The sequence below is a fragment of the Corvus kubaryi genome, unplaced genomic scaffold, assembly GCF_017639235.1.
Source record: "Corvus kubaryi isolate FWS band 111438036 unplaced genomic scaffold, C.kubaryi_AGA036_p1.0 37367, whole genome shotgun sequence".
NCBI lineage: Eukaryota > Metazoa > Chordata > Aves > Passeriformes > Corvidae > Corvus > Corvus kubaryi.
The window spans coordinates 5805882-5827459 of record NW_024581119.1 but is presented as its reverse complement, the minus strand read 5'-3'; the positions used below and the strand labels follow the sequence as shown (position 1 = coordinate 5827459).

General features: G+C 49.9%; 1 protein-coding gene across 2 annotated transcripts in view; it reads right to left on the bottom strand.

The window, feature by feature from the left end:
* KCNJ5 (potassium inwardly rectifying channel subfamily J member 5) overlaps nucleotides 1-21578 on the bottom strand; it is an 82615-nt gene that overhangs the window by 42116 nt on the left and 18921 nt on the right. Inside the window, exon 3 of one of the 2 annotated variants that reach the window (XM_042034025.1) lies at nucleotides 20192-20967. The exons of the other annotated variant lie outside the window; for it this stretch is intronic. Within the exon in view, the coding sequence (XP_041889959.1) occupies nucleotides 20615-20967 (353 nt within the window). The 3' untranslated portion in view covers nucleotides 20192-20614. Of the gene's footprint in view, nucleotides 1-20191; nucleotides 20968-21578 lie in introns of those variants that run through there. 2 annotated transcript variants of the gene reach the window in all.

Below are 21578 nucleotides of genomic sequence, written 5' to 3'. Positions count from 1 at the left end.
GGTCACGGAGGGCCAGTGGGCCCTAAGCAGGTCTAAGTGCAAGGTGGGCAGTACCTCACTGGAATTACTGCTTTCTGTGCTATCACAGCCCTGTCAGCAGCTGAGGAGGAGGCCAGAGAGCTTAAGAGAGGCCTCATAAAAAGTTCTCAGACCCCGCAAGTCTCCATACAAATCTGTTTCTAACTTTTATCCCATTACCGGCCTGCTCTGTGCTTCAGTTCCTCCCACTGCACAAGTGGAAAGTGGCACCAGGCGCCCATGGAATGCTTTGGAACACAAACCCCTGCAACGCCAGCTACAGGTTGTGTGACTGCTGTGACCAAGGAATGCAGCCTTTAGGGGGGCAGGGGCTAAAGGGGCTTTGGCAAGATCCCCAGGCGCAGAGCAGGATGGAACTGGGTTACTGTCCATATCTCAGTGCTCAGCAAAGCAAAAAGCACCCCCTGACAAAGACATGACTTGGTCACTGCCTGGTGCACTCGTCCTTCACACCAACACTGGCAGCACAGCCAGACCCTGAAGCACAGCAAAACCACCCAAACAGCCACTCCAAGTGTACAAATCCCACCTCAAGAAAGGTGCCAGCATGGGGCACCCTAAGGAGAGTAATTACCCACAGGCTGAGCCCCTCAGAAAGAAGCCAGCTTGGTTTTTCCACATACACAATAAGGGCAGCATGCAAACCCCTTCCAGTTTTCCTCCCCTCCCGCTCCTCCGCGGCTGCTCCTTTTCCTCAGGGAAGCAGGGCAGAAGGCAGCAGGGGCCTGAACCTGTCCCTGCCAAGCTCAAAACAGCAGAGAAGTCAAGGAGAAGCCCCCCATGTCTATCAGGAGATTTCAGCCCCTCCAGCCAAACCAAAGCTATTTTCTTCCAGAGCAAAACCAAGTTCAACCCCCACTTTTCATCACAGGAAAACACAAAAGAGGGACCCCAGTAACCTCTGCTCTCTCAGCAGCTGGAGGGAGTCCTCCTGAGGGCCTGGGGAGATACCTGGGAGCAAAACCACATTGCTCCCACTCGGTTTTGGGGTGTTAGAGATGAAACCCACCCAAAATAATCCAGTAGGGTTTATGAAGACTTTGGAAAATGTCAACTCAATTCATAGCATCTCAAAACCAAGCAAGCTTTTACATGTTTCCACTCTGTCCACAAAAATGTGTGTTAAGAATTCCCATTTGCTCTGTTTCTCTTCTATTTTTCCCTTTTGCAGAGTGCCAGGGGAAGAAACAAGCAGATTTTATTTTCAAGTTCTTGTTCAAGACTGTAATGAAAACTCAGGGATTATTTTTTCATGAAAACATCCACTTAGGAACAAGGCAATTCTCTTCCCTTTCGGGAAGAAATGGTTTCATTAAAAAACAATAAAAAGGTGAAATGGTACTTTCTAATGAGAAGTTGGAGTCTCTTCTCAAGTTATTAAGCAGCAGCCCAAGCCACACAAACACACTTTGTTATCCTCCCCAGTGTCCACACTTGCAGCAGGGAAAATTCCTGCCAGTACTTTGGAGTTACCAACAGTACTTTAGTTAGGAAAAGATAAAAATCTGTCTGGCACACAATCTGCATTTGTGATTTACAGTCAGGCTTTGGAGGCTTAGACCAGGTCAAAGCTCAGCTCTGCCTTACTCAGCAGGGGACGTGAACTGTGGTCCTGCCTTTGTGATTCCAGCAGGGCTGTGGAGGGGGGAATCTGGACAGGGAATTGTCTCGGTTTTGGAGTCAAATTTCAGGAAAATACACCGTGGAATAAGCGTTCAGAGCGTTTCTGTCTCACAGCAGCTCTCAGAAGGCAGAGGTTTTGTCCAGGTGGATGCTGGAGGTAAAGCACCCACCATCCCATAACTCAGAATTCCCAGGAAGGCTCAGCTGTCACAGCCAGGTCACAGTGTCCCCGGAGCACAGGGCTGGCAGCAGCAGGACACAAAGCCACACCCCATGGCCTGGGAACAGAGAGCAGCAGGAGCATTTCTGGGGAAAGCCAAGGTGGGAAGGGGCAGGGTAAATGTCACGAGGTGGTGCTGCCTCAGCGGTGGTGCTGCACGGGTGACACATCCCGGGGACAGTGCTGGCTGTCCCTGCGTGTCCCCAGCTGGGGAACAGTTTGGCGCAGGTCCCTAATCCAGCACTGCCACGTGTGTCCCTGCAGCAGTGGCCTCAGAGGTGCCCGTGATGGCAGCACGAGGGAGGTGACCCTGATGCCACTGAGCAGGACTATCTGCCACCCACAGGTCTGTTCTTTGCTGCTGTAGCTTCAGTCAGGCCCTCACTGGCTGGGGCTGGCACGAAGCCCCTCAGCAGAGAGCAGTGCCACCACCACTGTATTTATAACCTGGTATCAGGGCACTCCACCCAGGCCTGAAATCCCTTTCTGTTCTGAGCTGTGCAGGAGGAGAAGGGCAGAGGTCCTGCCCCAGAGAATTCTCCATTTAAGCAGCCTGCAGGCAGGGATGAAGACTTTGGAGTGAAGTATGATCTGATAACTGAATACCTGTTTGCTCCCTCTGTTGCTGACCCAAAAAAGTGTTTCCATAAATTTGCAAGTCCAGAAATTCTGTTCAGAGCCACAGAATGAGTCTGTCCCTAAAGCACTCAGGGCCTGTAAGCTTTAATCAGCCATCCCCTCACCCTGTGGTCTGTCAGCACAGGGGCCCTGCTGCTCGGGCAGCTTCAGAACTGCTGGGCTCCCTCCCTGGTGACTGAAGTTCTCCCAGCACCTCATTACCACCTCTCCCAGCTGCCTGCCCCACATCAAAGGGGTTTCCTGAGGCTTCGACAACCATCCCCCTGCTTCCAGCAGAGAGCTGTTGTAAGCTTTTTTTTGGGGAAGAACTGATTTAAGGGAGCTGAAATAGGATTTACCCATAGAGGAAGAAGCTTCAGTTTTGCATCCCACCATGCACAGTGGAGGATGATCCCTGCAATCAGTGGGGAAGAGAATCGTGGAATCCCAGAGCTGTTAGGGTTGGAAAGGCCCTTAGAGCCCATCTCATTCCACTCCCTGCCATGGGCAGGGACACCTTCCACTGTCCTAGGCTGCTCCAAGCCCCATCTAAGCTGGCCTTGGACACTTCCAGGGATCCAGGGGCAGCCACAGCTGCTCTGGGTCCCCCATCCTGTGTGAGCACTGGGAGCTCCAGTGCTGCTGCTAGGAAACCCTGGAGGCTCAGGCTTTGCTGTGGACTGATAGCACAATTATTTATCTCGAGTGGATGGAAGTGCAATCAAGACAGAGCCATTCAAAGCATCTTGAGACAGGGAAATTGAGCTCCCAGACCCAAACAGGTCTTGCTAAGCAGTACAAGGGTGACCATGCAGACCTTCCTGCTCTGTGGCAGATTTTCATCACTGCTATTCATCCTGGAGCAGAAATTTTTAAGGGAATAAATGAGCCCTTATTTCCCAGCACTGAAAATACCTTTAGGCATCACATCCAGGGGATTTGCCTCGCTGGAATCGTCTGTGTCTGTCGTGGGCCTTGTCCCTTTGTGCCCTGTGGAGCAGGGGGGTGAGGTGGACAAGCACATGAAGTGCTGGAGCCTGTGAGCTCGCCCAGCACATCCAAGCACATCCACAGCCCAAGGGCAGGAGCCAGGGAGCTGTGCCCCTCACACACACATGGGAATGGCCATTCCCATGGAACGCTGCTGTGCAAAGCCAGGAGGGCTGAGCTGCCTCTGTCTGACTGCTGCTGAGCCCTGCTTCAGGCAGCTTTTCAGGGCAAATAATTAAAGATGGAATCCAGATCCATAAATCAAAGCGAGAAAGACCTTGGATATGGGAGCAAAAGGAAGAAAAAAGGACTTAAAAGTCTGCCCTGTGTTGTACAGTGCTCAGACAGGTTCTTTGCAGGCACAATTGTGTTCAGGAACAGCCTGCTGAGACTCTGTGAGCTTCCTGGGAACACAGGTAGGGGAGGCTTTGAATCTCCGGTGCTTTTGTGGCTCTGAGTGCTTTGCTCTGCTCTGAAATTGCAGCCATTCTTTCCTGCACAGCCTGCCAGGGAAAAGCAAAGGCTGGGAGTTCCCCAGGGAGAAGCTGCTGAGCGGAGGGGATGTGACAAGCTCTGACAAAATACCACGGGAGAGCAATGGGGAAATTTTCCTCCACAGTCCACAGCCATGAGGAGAAAATTAACCAAGAGCAGACCTCCAGCAATGACCCTCTCGAGCATTAAAGTTTCATCAGCACCAGTGAGGTCACTGAAGAGCTGAGACCCAAAGGAGAAACTGAGGCACCAGCGGGGGAAGGTCCATATGGATGGAAATCCTTCCCAACAAACACCTCCAGTGGACACTCCCTGCCAGGAAGCCAAGCTGGGTTAGTTTATGAGCAGCATCTTTCGGCTGCTTTCCAGCCCCATGCCCCAGCTGCCTGCTGGGTTGGGCTCCAAAGGTGATGCCCAAAGCCAGAAAAGCCCCTGGCTCTGCAGGAAACCTCCAATTAAATGGGGGTGGCCAGGGCTCCAAACAGCCCTGGAATTCATCACTTCTCAACCAGGGAGGTTTCTTGCTTTGAGGAGGCCAGACAGGTGCTTTTGCAAGCATTAGACCAAATTATCTCCCCAAGTTTGTCAGAGCTCCTCGGTGAGGATTTTCAGGCTGAGGAGGAGGGGGAGGAAGGTCTGTGGAGCCCTCAAACCACACGAGGCTCTGGAGAAGAGAGAGTGAGCCTGACTGCCCCAGGAACAGGCTCTGGCAGGAGATTGGAGAGCTCTGCCCTTGGCTGCTGCTGAGAGTGATGCTCTTGTTTTCTGTTTTTTTTCCCCCAAACCTCTTAACCTGCTCCTGCACACTGCAGAGCTGGGAGCCTTTTGTTAACTATTTCCTGCTCCAGTTTCCATGGAAAACAGAAAGTCACATGCACCATCTCCCGAGAGATGACAGAAATGCCTCTGGCCAAACAATCCCTTTAACAAATGAGGCCAAAGAGAAAAACCATCAAGATGCCAACCAGGGATTTCAAGTCCACTTGCTCAAGTGCCACAAACCCTCAGTATTTTAGAATAATCAAGTGCTAAAAAATTCCCAATTTTTAGGGACTGTTAGGGTAAGTCCACACTGAGGCATTCTTTCCCCCAAAAAGGACAAAAAGGAGGCATTAAGCTTGTATATTGCTAAAATGCTAGAGGGAGGTGTAATATATTGTGATTTAAAGCATTTGATCTCGCTTTTCCCTGGTGACACACTTCTAATTCTCACTATTCCTAAGCTTTGGGCCAAGGTCCCATCTGTCACACCAGTACCTGTCTTTTCTGAAGTTTCAGCTCATTTCCCCAGGGCTCCCGCTGGCTCCTGGATAACATGATCCACCAGCAGGACACCTGGCAGCATCCAAAGTCCTCTGAGAGGCCCAGTGCCCAAAGCTGGGGTGTCCAGAGGGGGGTGCCTGATTTGGGCTCTTTGCAGTGCTGTTTGAAGCCTGATTTCATCACCTTTGAGTCTCAGCTTCTATGGGATCTATGAGAAACCCCTGAATTTCTCTATCTGCTCACCCCAAGATGGCACAGAAGGGAAATTCAAGCACTAGTGATGTTTGCAAACCTGCATGTGTTTCTTTTCTCTGCAGGCACTCACACGAGGCCTCCTCACTCAATTTTAGGCTAAAATGAGCTCTTGTTCCAGTGGCTTCAGCTGAGCAGCATTTGCCCCATGACACCTAAAGAACGGGGTCAGCTGAGGTTCAAGGTCCCAGAATGTGAAGAAGACCCCAAGCTGTGAGCAGCTGAGGGTGAGAGGAGGCCCTGTGAGGAGCGAGAGTTAATCCGTGCAGCAGCAGAGTGGCTGCTCCGGGGGCAGATTCCATGGAGTCTGTCTGCTTCTAAAGTGGAACTCTTAATGAAACAAAAGTGCAGTGCTCTAAATTTAGATGCTCTATTAATGCTTTTAAAAGCCACAGAGTGGCTGAAATCTCACTCAAAGTGGTTGCTCCCATCAGGCCAAACCTGAAATCCTGGTGCCAGTGGGGAAAACCTCACGGGTTTGAGTGCTGAGCACCCTTTTGCTGTCCCTCCCCATCCTTGGTGGCCCTTCCAGTGGTTGCTGTGTGCTCCTAGGTGACACAACCCACAGCTGTTAATACCTGTAATTCCATTTTATGCTTTAGCCTTTGTGGCAGCAGAGCAGCAAGGCTGGAGCTGGAGTTGAGTGAGACAGCAAATAAACAGCAGGCCAGAGAGCTGCAGTGCAACGAGATACCCATCTTTCAATATCAGAGCTGTTAGTCTAATCCCTTTGCTTGTGTTGCAAAACAGCTTCTCTCTTGCACTCCAGCTACAGCCACATCAGATGGGCCATAAATCATGGAATAATACAGGCAGGAACTGGGACTTGTCTGGTAAATCACTTTCTGTTCGTAATATGCTGATCTCTGTGGGATGGGGATGGATGAGATCCCTGGATTGAAGGCAGTGCTGTGCTATGACAGTTATACCTGAGGGATGTTCATAGCAAACCCACGCTGCCATTTATTGTTTAGTCAGAAAAACTCCCCTTGATTTATAAATATTTCACCTGAGAAGAACATCCACGCTAAATCCAAGCACACAGACAAGCTTCCCAGTGCCCAGGGATAATCAAAGAGGATGGGCTGGATGGATACTGGGGGCTCCAGAGGGACTCCAGAGCTGCAGCTCCTCCGCGGTGAAGCCCATTAAAACAAAGGAGAGTGCGGCTCACGCTTTTCCATGGGACCACTGCTCGGTGTTAATCTACCCTGTATTCCCCATTCCAGCTGAGAGGTGAGGCGACGATCCGGGGTTAAAAACTGCTCTCGGCTGTTGTGTACAGAATCAGGAGAGGTGCAGTCCGTGCAGCGTTAAAGAACAAATTACCAGCTCACCTGTCCTGCCCAACTCCCGCCTCTCTCATAAGGTCAGGAAGCTCAGACTGCGGCGTCAGTAGAACACGCCCAGCTCCCATCACTCACTCCGGGCCGGGTTTATCTGTTCCAGACACCTCTTGCTGCCAACAGCCCCGTTCTATTTTTACGGAGCAAATCCTTTCACGGCTCCGCTTCCCTGTGCTGCCCACTTGATGTGTTGTTCACACCTCGTTTACTCTTCACACCCCTCAAGGACCTGGCGGATCGGCGTGAAAGGTTCCCTCCCCTGGCCAGCCCTGTGCTCCGATAGGAACGGGAAAACAAATCGGAACCAGAGTTGCTGTCAGCACTTGTGGCTCTGGGGGGGACAGCAGGCAAAAGGGCGAGGGAGGGGATCTTCACTCCTTCAGTTGCTGTCCTGATTATCCCTTCTCTCCTTGTGGCCAGTTTGGAGTGGGAGCCGTCAAGAAGAGCATCCTCTCAGCCAGGGCCCGAATTACTGCACCCAGGCTTTCCTGCAATTTTCCATGTGGGAGCACAACCTTCCAGCAAGGGGTCCAACATATTCACTGACAAATGCCCAACAACTGAGGAAGTTTAAGACTCACAGTTCCAAACGAGTAATTTAATTATTGAACAAACTTTCCAGATATGCTAAAGATTCCCTGTGTAATCCCTGGGATCATGGGGCCCAGCCTGGGTCAGCTCATCCCAGAGTCTTTAGGGTTGCCATGCAGGAAACACATCCCTGTCCTTCACCACTTCCTAAGGCTTCAGCAAGATGTGCTCAAAGCGTGGCTACTAAACCAAGTGTAGTCTTGGAAATATTCCCAAAACATCCATCTCAGTGACAATTAGGTAAGAAATATGAATCTCTTTTTATCAGTTCAGAGTTTTTCCAGTAACGTTCTACTTAATCTTTGGAACGTGCACTATTCAAAGAGGGAGGACCACAAATTTAATTGGGATGGGAACAAATGCATAAGCCCAGTATAATCTGACTTTAAGGAATGACCTCAGTGTTTAAAACCTATCAGTTTTGCCCTCCCACCTCAGTTATTAATAGCATAGGTGCAAAAGCAATCAGCCACTTCTCTTGGGATGACCCAAAGCTGCTGGGGTTGTGTGGGGCTCTGGAAGGGTATCTGGGCACCTGCAGGTCAGAACATTGTGTGCAGCCTGGCTGTGAGTTCCCACTCTAAGAATAAACACTTCCTAAAAATAAACCTTTGCTTTCCTGGCTTTCTTCCTTCCTTTGTTTTCTTTCTCTGTTTTCTTTCTCTCTTCTGCCCACCTAGTCAGCAATCTTCTCATCTGCACTTTGTGCAGATCAAATATTCCAAAAATCCTCTCTCCAGCCTCCCAGTGCACAAGGAAATCTACAGCACTTTTAAGTTCACTTTCTAAATCACTGATATGAAAATAAACCACTCTGGAGCCGGGCCTGTGTTTTACAATCATTTACAAAGCCTGTATTCCATCCTCATAACCATCAGCAGACTGTGTAAGGAGTGAATCACTAAATTGATTTGGATGAGGAAAAGGCAGCTTTTCCACGTCACAATTACAGCAGGAAGAATTTAAAACTTATTTTCAACTGAAAAACAAATGAAATGGTTCAGAGACTACAGGATACTCACAGGCAGATGATGGACAACTACCACAGTAACACGAAGTTCAGCATCATAAAGCCCTTTCCTTGTTGTCACTTCCAGTCAGGTGTCCCTCCACCCCTCATTCTCCGTAAAAGAACAGCAATATTGGCACAAAAGGCATGAGAAATGTGTAAGACTTTTACTTCTTGTATCCCCACTTCCCATTCTTCCTAAGGGAAAGTCCCAAGTCCAAGGGAAGGTTACCAATCCCCCACATGTCACACGTAAGGGGGTTTGGTCCTTTCCTCTGTCATGGTAAGCAGGGCCAAAATCTTCACCTGTGGCTGAGGGGTCGTTTTGGAAATCCAGCTTGATCTGCCTCAAGGGCACCTGCTCTTCCCAAGGCATCCATGCTGGATCTCACTTGCAATTACTGAGCCCGTTTTGTGCGCAGCCTCTCCTCTCCCTCACGCAGAGCAATGTCAGTTTAAGTGTTGTCATCCCAGCTTTTCTCTTCCCGCAATCCAGCTCTTTCACATCAGCAGGGATGTGGGGAGCCCTCCCCAGATGTATTATTTCATTGAATGTTTCCAACGAGGCTACATTTTTCATGGTCTTTATTTGGATCAATCACGTTAAAAGCTGATGTAGCATTATTTAATCTTTGACAGGGGGAGAATTAAGATACAGGTTTATTCGCTTACAGAAAATGTCAGACTAGAATTAGATGATCACTTAAGGGATTGAACTTAACTACTAAGAGAGCTGCTTTTTCAAGCAGAAAATGTTAACATTCTTGCCTTGTTTTTTCCCTGAGTTCTGGTGGCATGAAAATGGGATTTATTAGAACCTGGAATAAGTTTGGGGTAAATTATCCTGTTCTTTTCTTCAGTGCAAACAGCTGACAGCTGAATATTCAACACCAAACTGAACTAGGACTAGGCCAGGTCTGGGAGCACCCTGGGCAGTGCACACTCACACAGAGGAATTCTGAGGACTTGTGCCTGAGGGCAAGTGAGATTGGCTGTGCCGTCTGGGTCTGGTCTGGCTTCTGACAGTGCTGGGAGCTGATTTACAGAGCCAGGACAGCTCCCCTGCAGCTGAGGCTTTCCACACACAGAGCATGGTGCTCTGAGCTGCCAAAAGGATGGAATTCAGCACCAGGTACTCCAAGGAGTCATTTCATGGGACAGCGCAGGATGGAATGGAGTTGACCATGAGCCAGCACGTTGTCTTGGGGGCCAAGGAGGCCAATGGTATATCCAGGGAAGCATTGGGAAGAGCATTGCCAGCAGGTGAGTGATCCTGCCCCTGGGCCCAGTCCTTCGAGGCACATCTGGAATGTTGAGTCCAGCTCTGGGCTCCTCCTGGAGCGGGGCCGGCGGAGGCTGCGCAGCTGAGGAAGGGCCTGGAGCAGCTCCGTGCCCAGCACAGGCTGAGGGAGCCGGGGCTGCTCAGCCTCGAGAGGAGCCCCAGCTGAGAGGGGCCCTCAGCCCTGGCTGTCCCTGGCTGCAGGGAGGGCTCAGGGCAGGGCCCGGGCTCTGCTCCGGGGCCCGGCAGCGGCACCAGAGCCACGGGCAGGGCCTGAGCCCAGCAATTGCCCTGCCCAGGAGGCAGAACTGCTGCCCTGGGCAGGGCCCGGGCTGGAACAGAGCCCAGAGAGGCTGTGGAGTGTCCCTCACTGGGGATATCCCAGAGCCCTCTGGACGCAGCCCTGTGCTCTGGGATGGCCCTGCTGGACTCTGAGGTCCCCTCCAGCCTGACCCATCCTGGGATTCTGTGATAGACTTGCCCGGGTTAGGGGGGCCACTGTGATCATCACCAAATTAATACCAATTAAATATCTCAATAATGAAAATGCAGCTCTGTAGCCCTTGGTCCTGTGCTGTGCTGAGTTCCCACGTGCCTGATGAAACACCTGGGCACTGATACTTTCACTGCACCATTCGGGTGCCCAAGCAGCACAAGCACCCCTGGAGCTGAGCTGGGGAACACCAGCAGCTCTCCAGGCTTCCACCCCTTCATTTCTAACCGGGCCTGAGCCACTGCTGCCCCAATGTCCTGAAGATGCTCCCTGTAAGGACTCTGGTGAGGAGGGGGTTAACAAGCAGCCACACACATTTTCCTCCTTCTTAGCTGAGTTTCCCCAGTCAGAGCAACAGCCTGTTTTCCAGCATGGATCTCCTCTTCCCACTCAAGGGGTCACAGATTGCCAGCCTTATTTTAATGAGCTGTGTCCTGCAAATTTCACAGTCACTTCCAGTCTAATAAGGGAACCCACAGGGGTGGTGTTTTCAATTTGCTCCTCTTTCCTGGAGAGTTTGTGCCATACATCACATGGAGCAGCTCGCAGCTGGTGAAAAGAGAAAAGAATTAGCTTGTATTCCCCACGCAGGGGTTTTATAATTCAATATTTATTAAGATTGGGGTCCTCTCATTGGAAAGGCCAAACAGTTTGTTTTACTGTGTGTGGGATAGATTACGTTAATATAGTGAACAAGGGCTTCCAAGAACTAATTTAGTGAGGGTGTTGAAAAGCCTTGCACACGACAGAAATATTATGAACAAGTAAGAACACTTAATACTTTGTCTAACCAAGCCCTGTGCATACAAATTAAACATAATTGGAACCACTGTTCCAACCATCAGACTAAGGGCTACTTTACAACTGAAATGACACCTAAATGTCTAATTTTAATTTTAAATTCACTCTATAAAAGCACAGCCTGATTGTTTTCCTCCCTTCGAAAGAAGATTTATGAAAAATGAGAAATCTAAGCTTTACTTAAATGTATATGAATGAACACAGCTCTCAGCTGAAGCTCGTTGCAAAGCAGAACTCCTTGAATATTCATTAATTCTTCCAGACATCTGATATTCCCCTGTACACACAGTAGCACAATACTATTGCTCAGTACATAATACAAGAGTCCCATGAGAAATTTGGAGATCTGGTTTCAACTTTTAATCTAAAAGCAATGTGAAATATTCCATCATTTTGGAATATAGACTATATCAATATTCACATAGAAAACTTTGTATTTAGAGCCACAGAACAGGAAAAACCCTCTAAGACCATCAAGTCCAACAGCAGCCACCTGGCAACAACAGCCCAGCATATCCAAGGCCACCACTAAATCATGTCCCCAGGTGCCACATCCACACAGCTTTTTAATCTCTCCAGGGATGGGAACTCCACCCCTGCCCTGGGCAGCTCTGGAAGGGCTGGACAATTCTTTCAGTGATGAAAACTCCCCCAATATCTGATCTAAACCTCCCCTGGCCCAGCCTGAGGCCGTTCCCTCTCCTCCTGTCCCTGTTCCCTGGCAGCAGAGCCCGACCCCCCCCGGCTGCCCCCTCCTGTCAGGGACTTGTGCAGAGCCACAAGGTCCCCCCTGAGCCTCCTTTGCTCCAGGCTGAGCCCCTTTCCCAGCTCCCTCAGCCACTCCTGGGGCTCCAGCCCCTTCCCAGCTCCATTCCCTGCCCTGGACACGCTCCAGCCCCTCAATGTCCTTCTCGCCCTGAGGGGCCTCCCCCCCGAAAGCTCTGCTTCAGAGCCACTCATCCCAGGGCCTGCACTTGAGATTCTCCCTCCTGGCATTTGGGAATTTAGCTGCTCTATTGAACAGAATTAAAGGATTTAATTTAGTGAGATTTGGCTTTAGCTCGTGCTTCTCTACTGTCCATTAGAGTCAGAACTGAGCCATGGATCCATTCCAAGAAATGTTTGTTTGCATAAACATGTTTGTATACAGATTCATGCAGGCTGTAAATTCAGCGTGAGGCACTTCTCACTGAAACACGCACAGTGACTCACCAAAAAGATGGGGAGGATTTCATCTTTTTGAGGGAAGGATTTTTAGCCGGTAAAGTTCAGGAGACAACACATCATCCAAGAGTGAGCAACGGCTGCTGTTAATTGGCAGGAACCTCCCAAATGAAGAGCAGCTAATGGAAGGATTTTTTCATCTGTCTCTCACAAATATTCCTGGTTTGGATGTTTTCTGCTTAAACTGTTTGAGTTCATGGGATTATTCAGTTAAATGAGTAACAACAAGAGATTCCTCAGCAGAGGGTGTGGCAAACACATTAAGCATGGCTGGAAAACTACAGCATGTCTCCATTATACCCAAATTCCCACCATATGCTCCTGCTTTTTTGCACAAACTGGAATGAGAGCCAGCCACTCAAGAACCAGGAGGTGCAGAGGGGCTTTCCAGTGACCAGTGGTCACCTTCTGGTGTGTACAAGATATTGACCCACACTTAGACCCTTGAAGATCTGAGGCTCGTGTTCATGTACCCACCTTACAGTCTTCATGGGCTCAGGGAGACATTATTAACCTTAAATCCAGGTTTAATCTTCCATGTCCTGCTGGAAAATCTCAGAATGTCAAGGAAAAAAAATTCTCCCAAGTGATTCTGGAATGACTTTCTATGGCCTGGAGAGCAGGAGAAGAACACAGTGTGGAAAACAAAGAAAACCAGCTTTACCTCACACCACAGTTAATAAAAATTAAATGTCAGACGGGACAAGAAAAAGTGATGTGGTAACATACAGAGGACAGGATCCATGAGAGACTGAGTAATGAAAAGGTCAGGGGAGCCTATAAATAAAGCCGGAGGCAGGCGAGGTCTGGGGAGGCAGGGAGCTCGTCAGGGAGTACAGAAACTCAGGCAATTAATGGATATGTTTTATGTAAATGGAGCAATTACTGTTCCAGGTACGGAACCTCCTCTTGCTCAGAACACTGCAGACCCCCCTGTCCACCCCCAAAACACAGCAGGGGCTGATCACGTTCCCTGTACGGACCGGGCTGTGCAGGCACAGCTCAGCCCTGGGGATGAGGAGCCGTTCCCACCTCTGCCAGGCTGCCTCATGCAGACATCTCCCAAATCCCACTGGGGATTTAGTTTGTACACCCCACCTTCTGAATGGAAAATCCTGGGAGCCTGCAGGCTTTGCAGGTGGGAGATGTTCCAAGTTTGCATGGTCTGATATTCCCAGGGCTTTCCTCCCCGCTGTTTGAGTCCCCAGTCAGTCTGCCCTATCGGGACACAGCTTTTCCTGGTTCTTATGCCCAACATCCATGCCCAACATCCATGCCCATGCTGATGAAGCACAGTCACAGGGAGATGTCCCACCCTGCACTCAAGGGCTGCACGATGTCCTGTGCCAGTGCCCCACTCCACTGTTGTACAAACCTGGATTAAGAAACAGCTCCAGCCTCAATTAAATTGCAGCCATAAAGCCCCAGCTCTAAAAACCAACCCGTTTAAAATTCAGGACATGCTTGTGGGCCTTCCTGAGCCAGAGCCTAAACAGATCCCACAAAGCCACACGTGTGAGCAGGGTCACGTTAATTGTGCGGGGCCAGCGGGAGCCAGGGGCAAACGCAGGGCTCGGAGTCAGCCCCCGGTTACGGTGCCTTCCCCTCATTGTGTGGAGCCAGGGGCAGCTCTTTGTGCTGGGCTGGCTGCTCAGGGACACCAGGCAGGACCAGTTCCTCACTGGGCTCACAGGGCTGATTGCTGGGGTGTAATGCAGGAGGAGCTGCAGAGGGGCTGAGTTTTGGATGTGGAATGCAGGAGGAGCTGCCCAGCTCGGGCTCTGCAGACACAACCCCGGGAGCTGAGCTCTCCCGGCAGCAGATGGGGAGGGGAACCGGGCGTGTGAAGCACAGGGCAGCAAACACCCCTGATCCAATAGATCCTGACATCCTGAAATTCAGGGTGGAAAAATGCCTCCTCTCCACTACTGGAAGCCCTGTCCCAGCTGCCCCACGAGATCAAGGTCCTGGCCCTGCTCCCTCTCCTTTCCCAAGTGCTGTTTCTGTCCCTTTATCCGCCTTGGCAGCGTGGAGAGGCTCTGCCAGGGAAGGACAAACCCCTCCTGGGCTCCCTGGAAGGGTACAGCAGGCCAAGGCTGTCTCTGCCTCCACCTGGCACTGCCTCTCCTCCTTCTATTCTGGGAGCAGGGAAGCAGCTGAGCCCTGCTCAGAACGGGAGGCAGATGGAGCACGGGTTCAGTGTGGTTGTGCTGCTCATTTGTTCGGCACAAAAATGACGGACACGCGATGGAACAACCCGAACACACCAGGGGTGAGCACCCAGGAGCTTTCACCATCATTAATTTTCCTGTTAGTGCGAGTTTTCCTCCTCATTCAGTGATAAATCTGCAGAAACATGGAGGATTGGAGTTGTCAGCCGGGTTCTGCTCAGGTGCTTTTAGCTCTGTTGCTCTGGTTTCCTACAGGGCATTTCTTGCACTTTTGGGCAGTGAGAACTGCTGTGTCCCTGCTCAGTGAGCTGCACACCAGGACATGAGGCACTTCTGAGTACTGGGGTAACAAAAGTGGAATTGTGGAAGCATTTGCTCCTCTTTGGGATGGAAATACGTTTTTTATTAACCTTGGGCTTTATCTGCATTTAGTTTTCATCTCTAAATCCACACAGGATATGAGGACCTGAGTAAAATTAAGAAAGAACAGATTTTAAGATTAGTATTTTCTGACATCCATCCCCAAAACATTCGCCAACCAGGACAGTGAATTCAGTGCTTCCCAGCCTAACCCAGAGCTGCTGTTTGCACACACAATAAAACCACAATTTCTTTCAATCTGATGAAAATCCTATAAAGGAAAATATAATCAAAGAAAGATGGGTCAAAAACATGATGCATTTGCACTCCTAAAATGCAGGCTAGTCTTGCTGAATTTGCACATTGTAACTGCAAAAGGCATGAAATCCTTAAAATATTCCTGCAATGGTCTTATGCTGAATGAAGAGCTTTATGAATATTTCAATTACAAGATGAGGTTTGAAAGGATAGAGTTGTTCCAATTTTGAATCACCCTTCCTTAAATAACTTGCCCCATTTGGTAGGAAATGAGAGGGTTAAATCCAGCACGAACTGGGTGAGGATGGAGCTCCCTGAGCTGGAACCCCCTTGCTGTCCCCCTTTGCTGCTTGGAACAAACCAGCTCTGGCTTCACTGAGGGGACACGGAGCTCTTGTCACCCCTGGGGCAAACGAGCCCTGTGTGATGGCCCAAGGCCTCCCCTCCTCCTCGCCCGCTGTTATTCACAGTATTTGCTAAATGGAAGGCTCAGCTCTTTGCTGTGCAGTGCTGCACCTGCCCCTCTTTGCACCAGGTCATCCTGTTCTTCTGGGATTTGAGAGACAGTCAGAGAGCAGCAAATCCCACTGATCAGCTTGTTTCTACTCCCAGCTACAGAAAGGTCCTTGATTTCCTCCTCTGTCCTACTCAGAGATGGACCAGGACGCAAATAATTGTGAGTTAAAGCAGAGCTTTACAACCACTTCATGTCCTGGTTCTGATGTCACTAACCCAACCAAAATACAGCTCTGGTTCCAAAGAGTTACTCCTGGTTTTACTGGAGTTAATGAAACCAGGCTGTTGGTTTTTCATTCATTCTTTCAGATCACCCCACTGAACCAGTCTGTATTTGCCCACCCTTCAGTGCTTGCTGAACTAGCTCTAGAATTGCATTCACCCCAACATGTGAAGCACAGATTTTAGTGGAACTTTGGATTTCAGCTTCTCGGGAAAGCAGTTGCATGTTTGTGCTGCCTGGTTTCAGCTAAGCAGGACAGCTCAGTCCTGCAAGGAGAATAACAAACTTCCTTCAGCAAAGCTGCAGAATTAGGCTTTACTTTTCAGCAGAAATGATCCCCCAGCACCAGTTGTTCAGCACAGGCACCCCGTGGGCATTTTCTAATGCACAACAGTGTCTGAAAGTGCAACTTTCCTCTCCATTCCCTACAGCAGGACTTAAGAACCAAGTTCTGGTCTGACAGTTGTTGGCAAAGCTGAGGGACCCACTGGGGTCACCTGGAACCTTGCCCCATTTCCCTGAGAGAGAACGATCACCCAGAAAGAAATCAGAATTCAGCCCTGACTTCCTCATGGAATAAAATGCCAGCATCTGGATTCTGCTGCTCCTCATAGCCACCACAGACCAGGCACCCCTGGAAATGAAGCCCTGACTGGTGTTACACCAAGCAGACTCTCAGTAGCTCATCACTGCTTCACTGGCCTTGGAATGGAACCACTTTTCTGAAACCCTGCCTGCTTTCCCTGTACCTTAATTAAGCATCTTCTCCATCATCCCCCAAACTGCCGCTTAACATATCCTGGCAACCTGCCCCTCATATATTGCAGGAGATATGGCTGGCAGCAAACAGAGCTTATCACTGGGTATTAATTACTTGAGCATAAATAACATTCCCTCTTCTCTCAGCCCCATGATCCACCCTTTCTGATGGAAATATATTCACAGTAACAAGAGAGAGTGAAAACAATGAGGCGGCAAATTTAAGCCTAAAATGAGTGATGAATCTTGCAATGAGTGAAAATTAAAGCCAGAATAATTAAAATGAAAAATAAAGGTACATTTCTAAGAGGGATATTGATTAGCCCCTGCCCAGAACCATCTGCCAAGGCAAGGGCTGGGTTTTTCCACGATATCTTCAGATCAGTCCAAGAAATTAACTAAAATGAAAAGTCTTTACAAGCATAAATATGGGAATTCATACAGGAGAAAGAAACGCCCGAGGCACACAGGTCAGCCTGGCCCTCCCTGAGCACCAGTGCCACTGCCCAGGGACAGAACAGCTCAAAGGATGGGTCTGGGAAAGCAACTGATTAAATAAAACCACGGGGTGTGCAGGGCTCCTCCCGGTGCACTCCCAAAGCCTCCCTCAAAACCCAGCTGAGCACAAAGCCTCTGCTGTGCTGCCCCTGCCTGCTCCGCTGCCCCCTCAGCTCTCCTCTTTGAGAGGTGCTCCCCAGCCATCCTGCACAGGGAGGAAAATTAAGCACAGGGAACGCGGCTTTTGGCTGCTCCAAAGCTCTGGTGGATGACTGCGGGGCAGGAGCACACCCTGGATTCCAGCCCCTTCCCCTCTCTGCTGCCGAGGGTGTTTGTGCTGTGCCATGCGGGGTCTGCCTCTGTTGGGAAACCCTCTGAAGGTGCAGCTTTGCCTGCTGGGGACACCATGTGCACATTCGTGTGTGGGGAGGCACCTGGGCTCGTGTTTAATAACCCAGCCCTCAGGTGCTGTGTTAAAATGCAGGATTCAGGTGGAAATGTTTGCGCACACAACGCTGGCAGCTTCTGAGAGCCCCTGTTATGCTGAAGTGGTTCCCACATGAGTTGTGGATGGATCCTGCTGTGAATTTGGCTTATCAGTGATACATTCATAAAGCAGATGTTTTCCATGTTTTGAATATGTATTTTCAGCTTGTTTACTGGGTCCATTCTAGAACTGTGAATGGTTATTCGTGGGTGAACAGCGTGCTTACAGGTTACAAATGTTTCTTGTGGACTATTAGTTAACATTTTTTAAAGTACACCGATGAGTGTGGAGTTCATATGGGATATTTACGTGGGTGGATGTATCTGTGTGAGCTATTTCAACTCCCACAAGAGATGCAGCTTTGTATTAAATGTTCATTACAGCAAAGAGTGGGTCTGTTATGCTTTTATTCCCATTGTCCTGCACATGCTGGTGAACAGCAAGGAAACAGATCCAATTGTCAGAGATGACAAATCTGGAAGAGGTGCTCTCCCTCACTTCCAGAAAAGTTCAATACACTCACTAAATTATATCTCTTTCAGGAAAAGGACAACCCTGGGGCCTGTCTGCCAGTCTTTGGAAAGGGTCCCTGAACTCCCAGAAGTGGTGGCCAGGCTGCACAACTTGAAAATATGGTTTGGAAATACAAGAAACACAGGGTGCCCCCAGCCCTGGGGGATCCCTGCCCTGGGTCTGCTCAGCTCAGTGAGGAATGCAGGAGGGTGTTTCTCCCATCCTCCAGAACCTGGGAAGTTCCTGGGCTCAGCTCATGCAGACACTATTTGAAGGCTCAGTTCAGGAAGTCACTGGGGCATCTCTGCAGATTCCAAACACAGAACAAGCCTTGTCCTACCCCCCATGCCCTGGGATGGATTTGCACAACCCAGCCTTCAGCAACAACCCAAATTCCTTACATGAGGATATATGAATTCCCAGACTTGACACTCTTAGGAAGGAGCAGTTTTGTGGGATGAAATCTTGAGGGCAATGAGCAGACAAAAGAGCTTTTGGGATATTTGCAGGTGGCCACCTTCTCTCTGGAGGGCAAGAGCCAGGAAGGAGAAAGGTGCAGAGGCAGTCCAGTGCCATTTTCCAGGCTCTCTGTCTCTGGCCTCACAGCAGGGACCCATCAAACCTCTCTCATGGTCAGCTGAGCTGGACGAGGCAGTTCGTCGGGCAGAGCTTACGTAACATCCCTCTGAGGGCTCCAACTGCCTCTGACTTGCACAGACCCACTGCAGTTTTACTTTCCATTTCCATCTCCTGCATTAGGAGATCACTTCAGCTCCAGAGGAAAAAAATCTGAAACCCAGTCTTGATTTCTGACACATAATTATCTTGCAGAGGTTGGGTGAGGACAGAAGGTCTCAGAAAAAGAACAAGCCATTCTGAGGATCTCATTTTTCTCTCTGTTTTCTTCTCTCTGTTCCTTCTGAGACTCAGGATAGAAAAAGAATAACCTGAGCAGAAAAACAAAAGGGAGACCTCTGGAAAAGTTCTGCCCACTCCAAGGCTGCAAGATGCTTTCTAGAACTGCTGAGCATTTCCAGTGACGTTGTTTCCCTTGGAAATGTGCTGCATAACTGAGAGGTAATTCCTGTGCCCTGGCAGCCGAGCTGCCTGCTGGCTCCTAACATGGTTTAAGTACAACAGAGCTATGTCGTGGGCATTCTTCCACCCCCTCAGGAAAACACCCACAAATTTCTCTTTTACCTACATTATAAGATTGTATCTCTAAGTAAATGCTACCTCTGACCTCTCCAGATTGTATTCTCCTCCTTGTTTCCATGTCAGTAAGACCACTGCTTTCTATTTCCAGTTTATCTTGTCTTTGTGGTAAAATCAAGAGATAAAACTGTTTTTCAGCTCAGTCCAGACAGTGCACATTTATTCCCCAGATAAAGATACAGTCCTTTCTCTACGGAAAATAACTCTTGCATATTATGTATTCTTCATTTTATTTTATGAAAGTAATTCTGCAGGTATCCTTTTTTTCCCACTGAAGTCTGAGGAGCAAGGGAAGAGATTTTCTCCAACAAGGCCATTTTTTTTCCTGTGTTGTTGAAATTTGTGGAAATCTTTCATCTCACAGACTGCTTTTCTTCATTCCTTTTCTGGATGAGACAATCCTCTTTGGGAAATCTGGTTCTCTGCCTCTTTCTAAAGATCAAAATTGCTGGCTTCAGTTATGTCAGTGTGTGTTCCCGTTAGCTGCAGGAACACCAGCACCTCAACCTTTATTGTAAATACATGCCTTGCAGAAGAGCAGCGAATTTTGCAAACTGCCACTTACCCAGCCTCCCTACTCCAGAGCCTCTGAAATTCCAGAACATTCCGATCCCCAAGGGGCTACTTCCTTTGTTTTAAACCATCAAATGGAACTGCAGCTGGGACATTGAGGCCAGAAAAAAGCCTTCATGGGGGCAAAATCTAAACTTTCTCTGACCATGTGTAGCCTATGAAATGTGTCAGAGATTCCATTAAAAGAGTACACAAAACACTTCAGCTGGAGAAGACAAAACACTGGATAAACATGTTAGAGGTCTGCAGGGAAAGGTGCCCTGCTCATATCAGACATTTTGCAGGAAATAAATCCCAATGGCTGCGATCCTGGAAGAAAACACTAAAATCTGTTTGTAAAATTCAAGAGGGCAAAACACTTCGCTACATAGCAGAGAGGTTTTTTCCTTTTCTTTTAATTTAGCTGTAACAATGTCTACAATACATTGACTCACAAATTAAGTGAAGGTATGAAATCACATTCTTCATACTGAGATGGGACATTCCGGACTGGTTAGACACCCTCTGAGGAGGGGCAGAGCTCTGCACGCCCAATGCACACCCTTTGAAACAGCCAGTGGAGGGGATTTCGGTTTTAACAGCGACGAGAAGAGTGAGCGAGCCTTGTCCATGGAGACCCAGATGCTTTGCAGAGGAGGGCAAAGCTCAGCGCCTCAGGAAGGAGGAGGGAAACTGAGGCACGGTGCAGGGCAGTGACTGCCAGGATGAGCAGCAGGCAGCAGAGCTGGACACGAGCCCCAGCTCTGGCTCCCCGGCGGCTCCCGGCTGGCCGGTGCCGTGTCCCAGGACGGCCCGGGGTTATACCGGCACCTCCTCCTTCCCCCCTCCCGCTGTCCCGTTGGCTCCGCTCGGTCCCGTCGGCTCCCTGCCTTCTTCCTCCTGCTCCTCGTCCTCCTCCTCGTCCTCCTCGTCCTCCCTGGCTGTCCCTGCGTCCCGGCCCAGGCTGGGCAGGGCTCCGAGGAGCTGCCCTTCCCGGCGGGACTGGGCCAGCTCCTTGGCACAGCACACGGGCGTGTGGGTCTCGTAGGTGCTGTGGAAGCTGTTATAGTCCACCTCGTAAAAATCCTTCTCCAGGGTGAGCACGGGGGTGAAGCGGTGTCCCCACAGTACCTCGGTGTCCATGTAGGAGCTGCGAGCCTGGCAAGTCATCCCTGGGTGGAAAGAGAGGGATGTTAGAGGCAAAGCTCCCTTACCTGCTCACCCAACCACACCTGGCACTTAAAAGCACTTTCGTGTCGTTTCCATACCTGATTGCTCTGGGACACAGAAAAGTCTTCGCTTGATAAGCCTCACAAAAGCCTCTATCATGAACAAGCTGAGCACCCAAAGGGAAAGGGATGCATTCATCTCGGCATCTTCCTCCTCCTGAACCTCGTGCTTAAGGGTTTGCAGGCGGAGGCCTCTAAGCAGCTTCTCTCTGCCTCACCCTGCTCTGCTGAGATGTTGTTTGTGTGGATCCTGCTGGAACAACCCCCAGCCCTGCAAGTGCTGCCGCAGCCCGGACCCACACAGCCCTGAGCACAGGCAGTCACTGCCCTGCCCTCCTCCGGAGCTGGGCCCATCCCTCCTCCTCTGCAGCAGTGCCACAATTCCCTGAGCAGCAGTGCCACAATTCCCTCTGCAGCAGTGCCACAATTCCCCTGCAGCAGTGCCACAATTCCCTCTGCAGCAGGGCCACAATTCCCTGAGCAGCAGGGCCACAATTCCCCTGCAGGAGTGCCACAATTCCCTCTGCAGCAGTGCCACAATTCCCTGAGCAGCA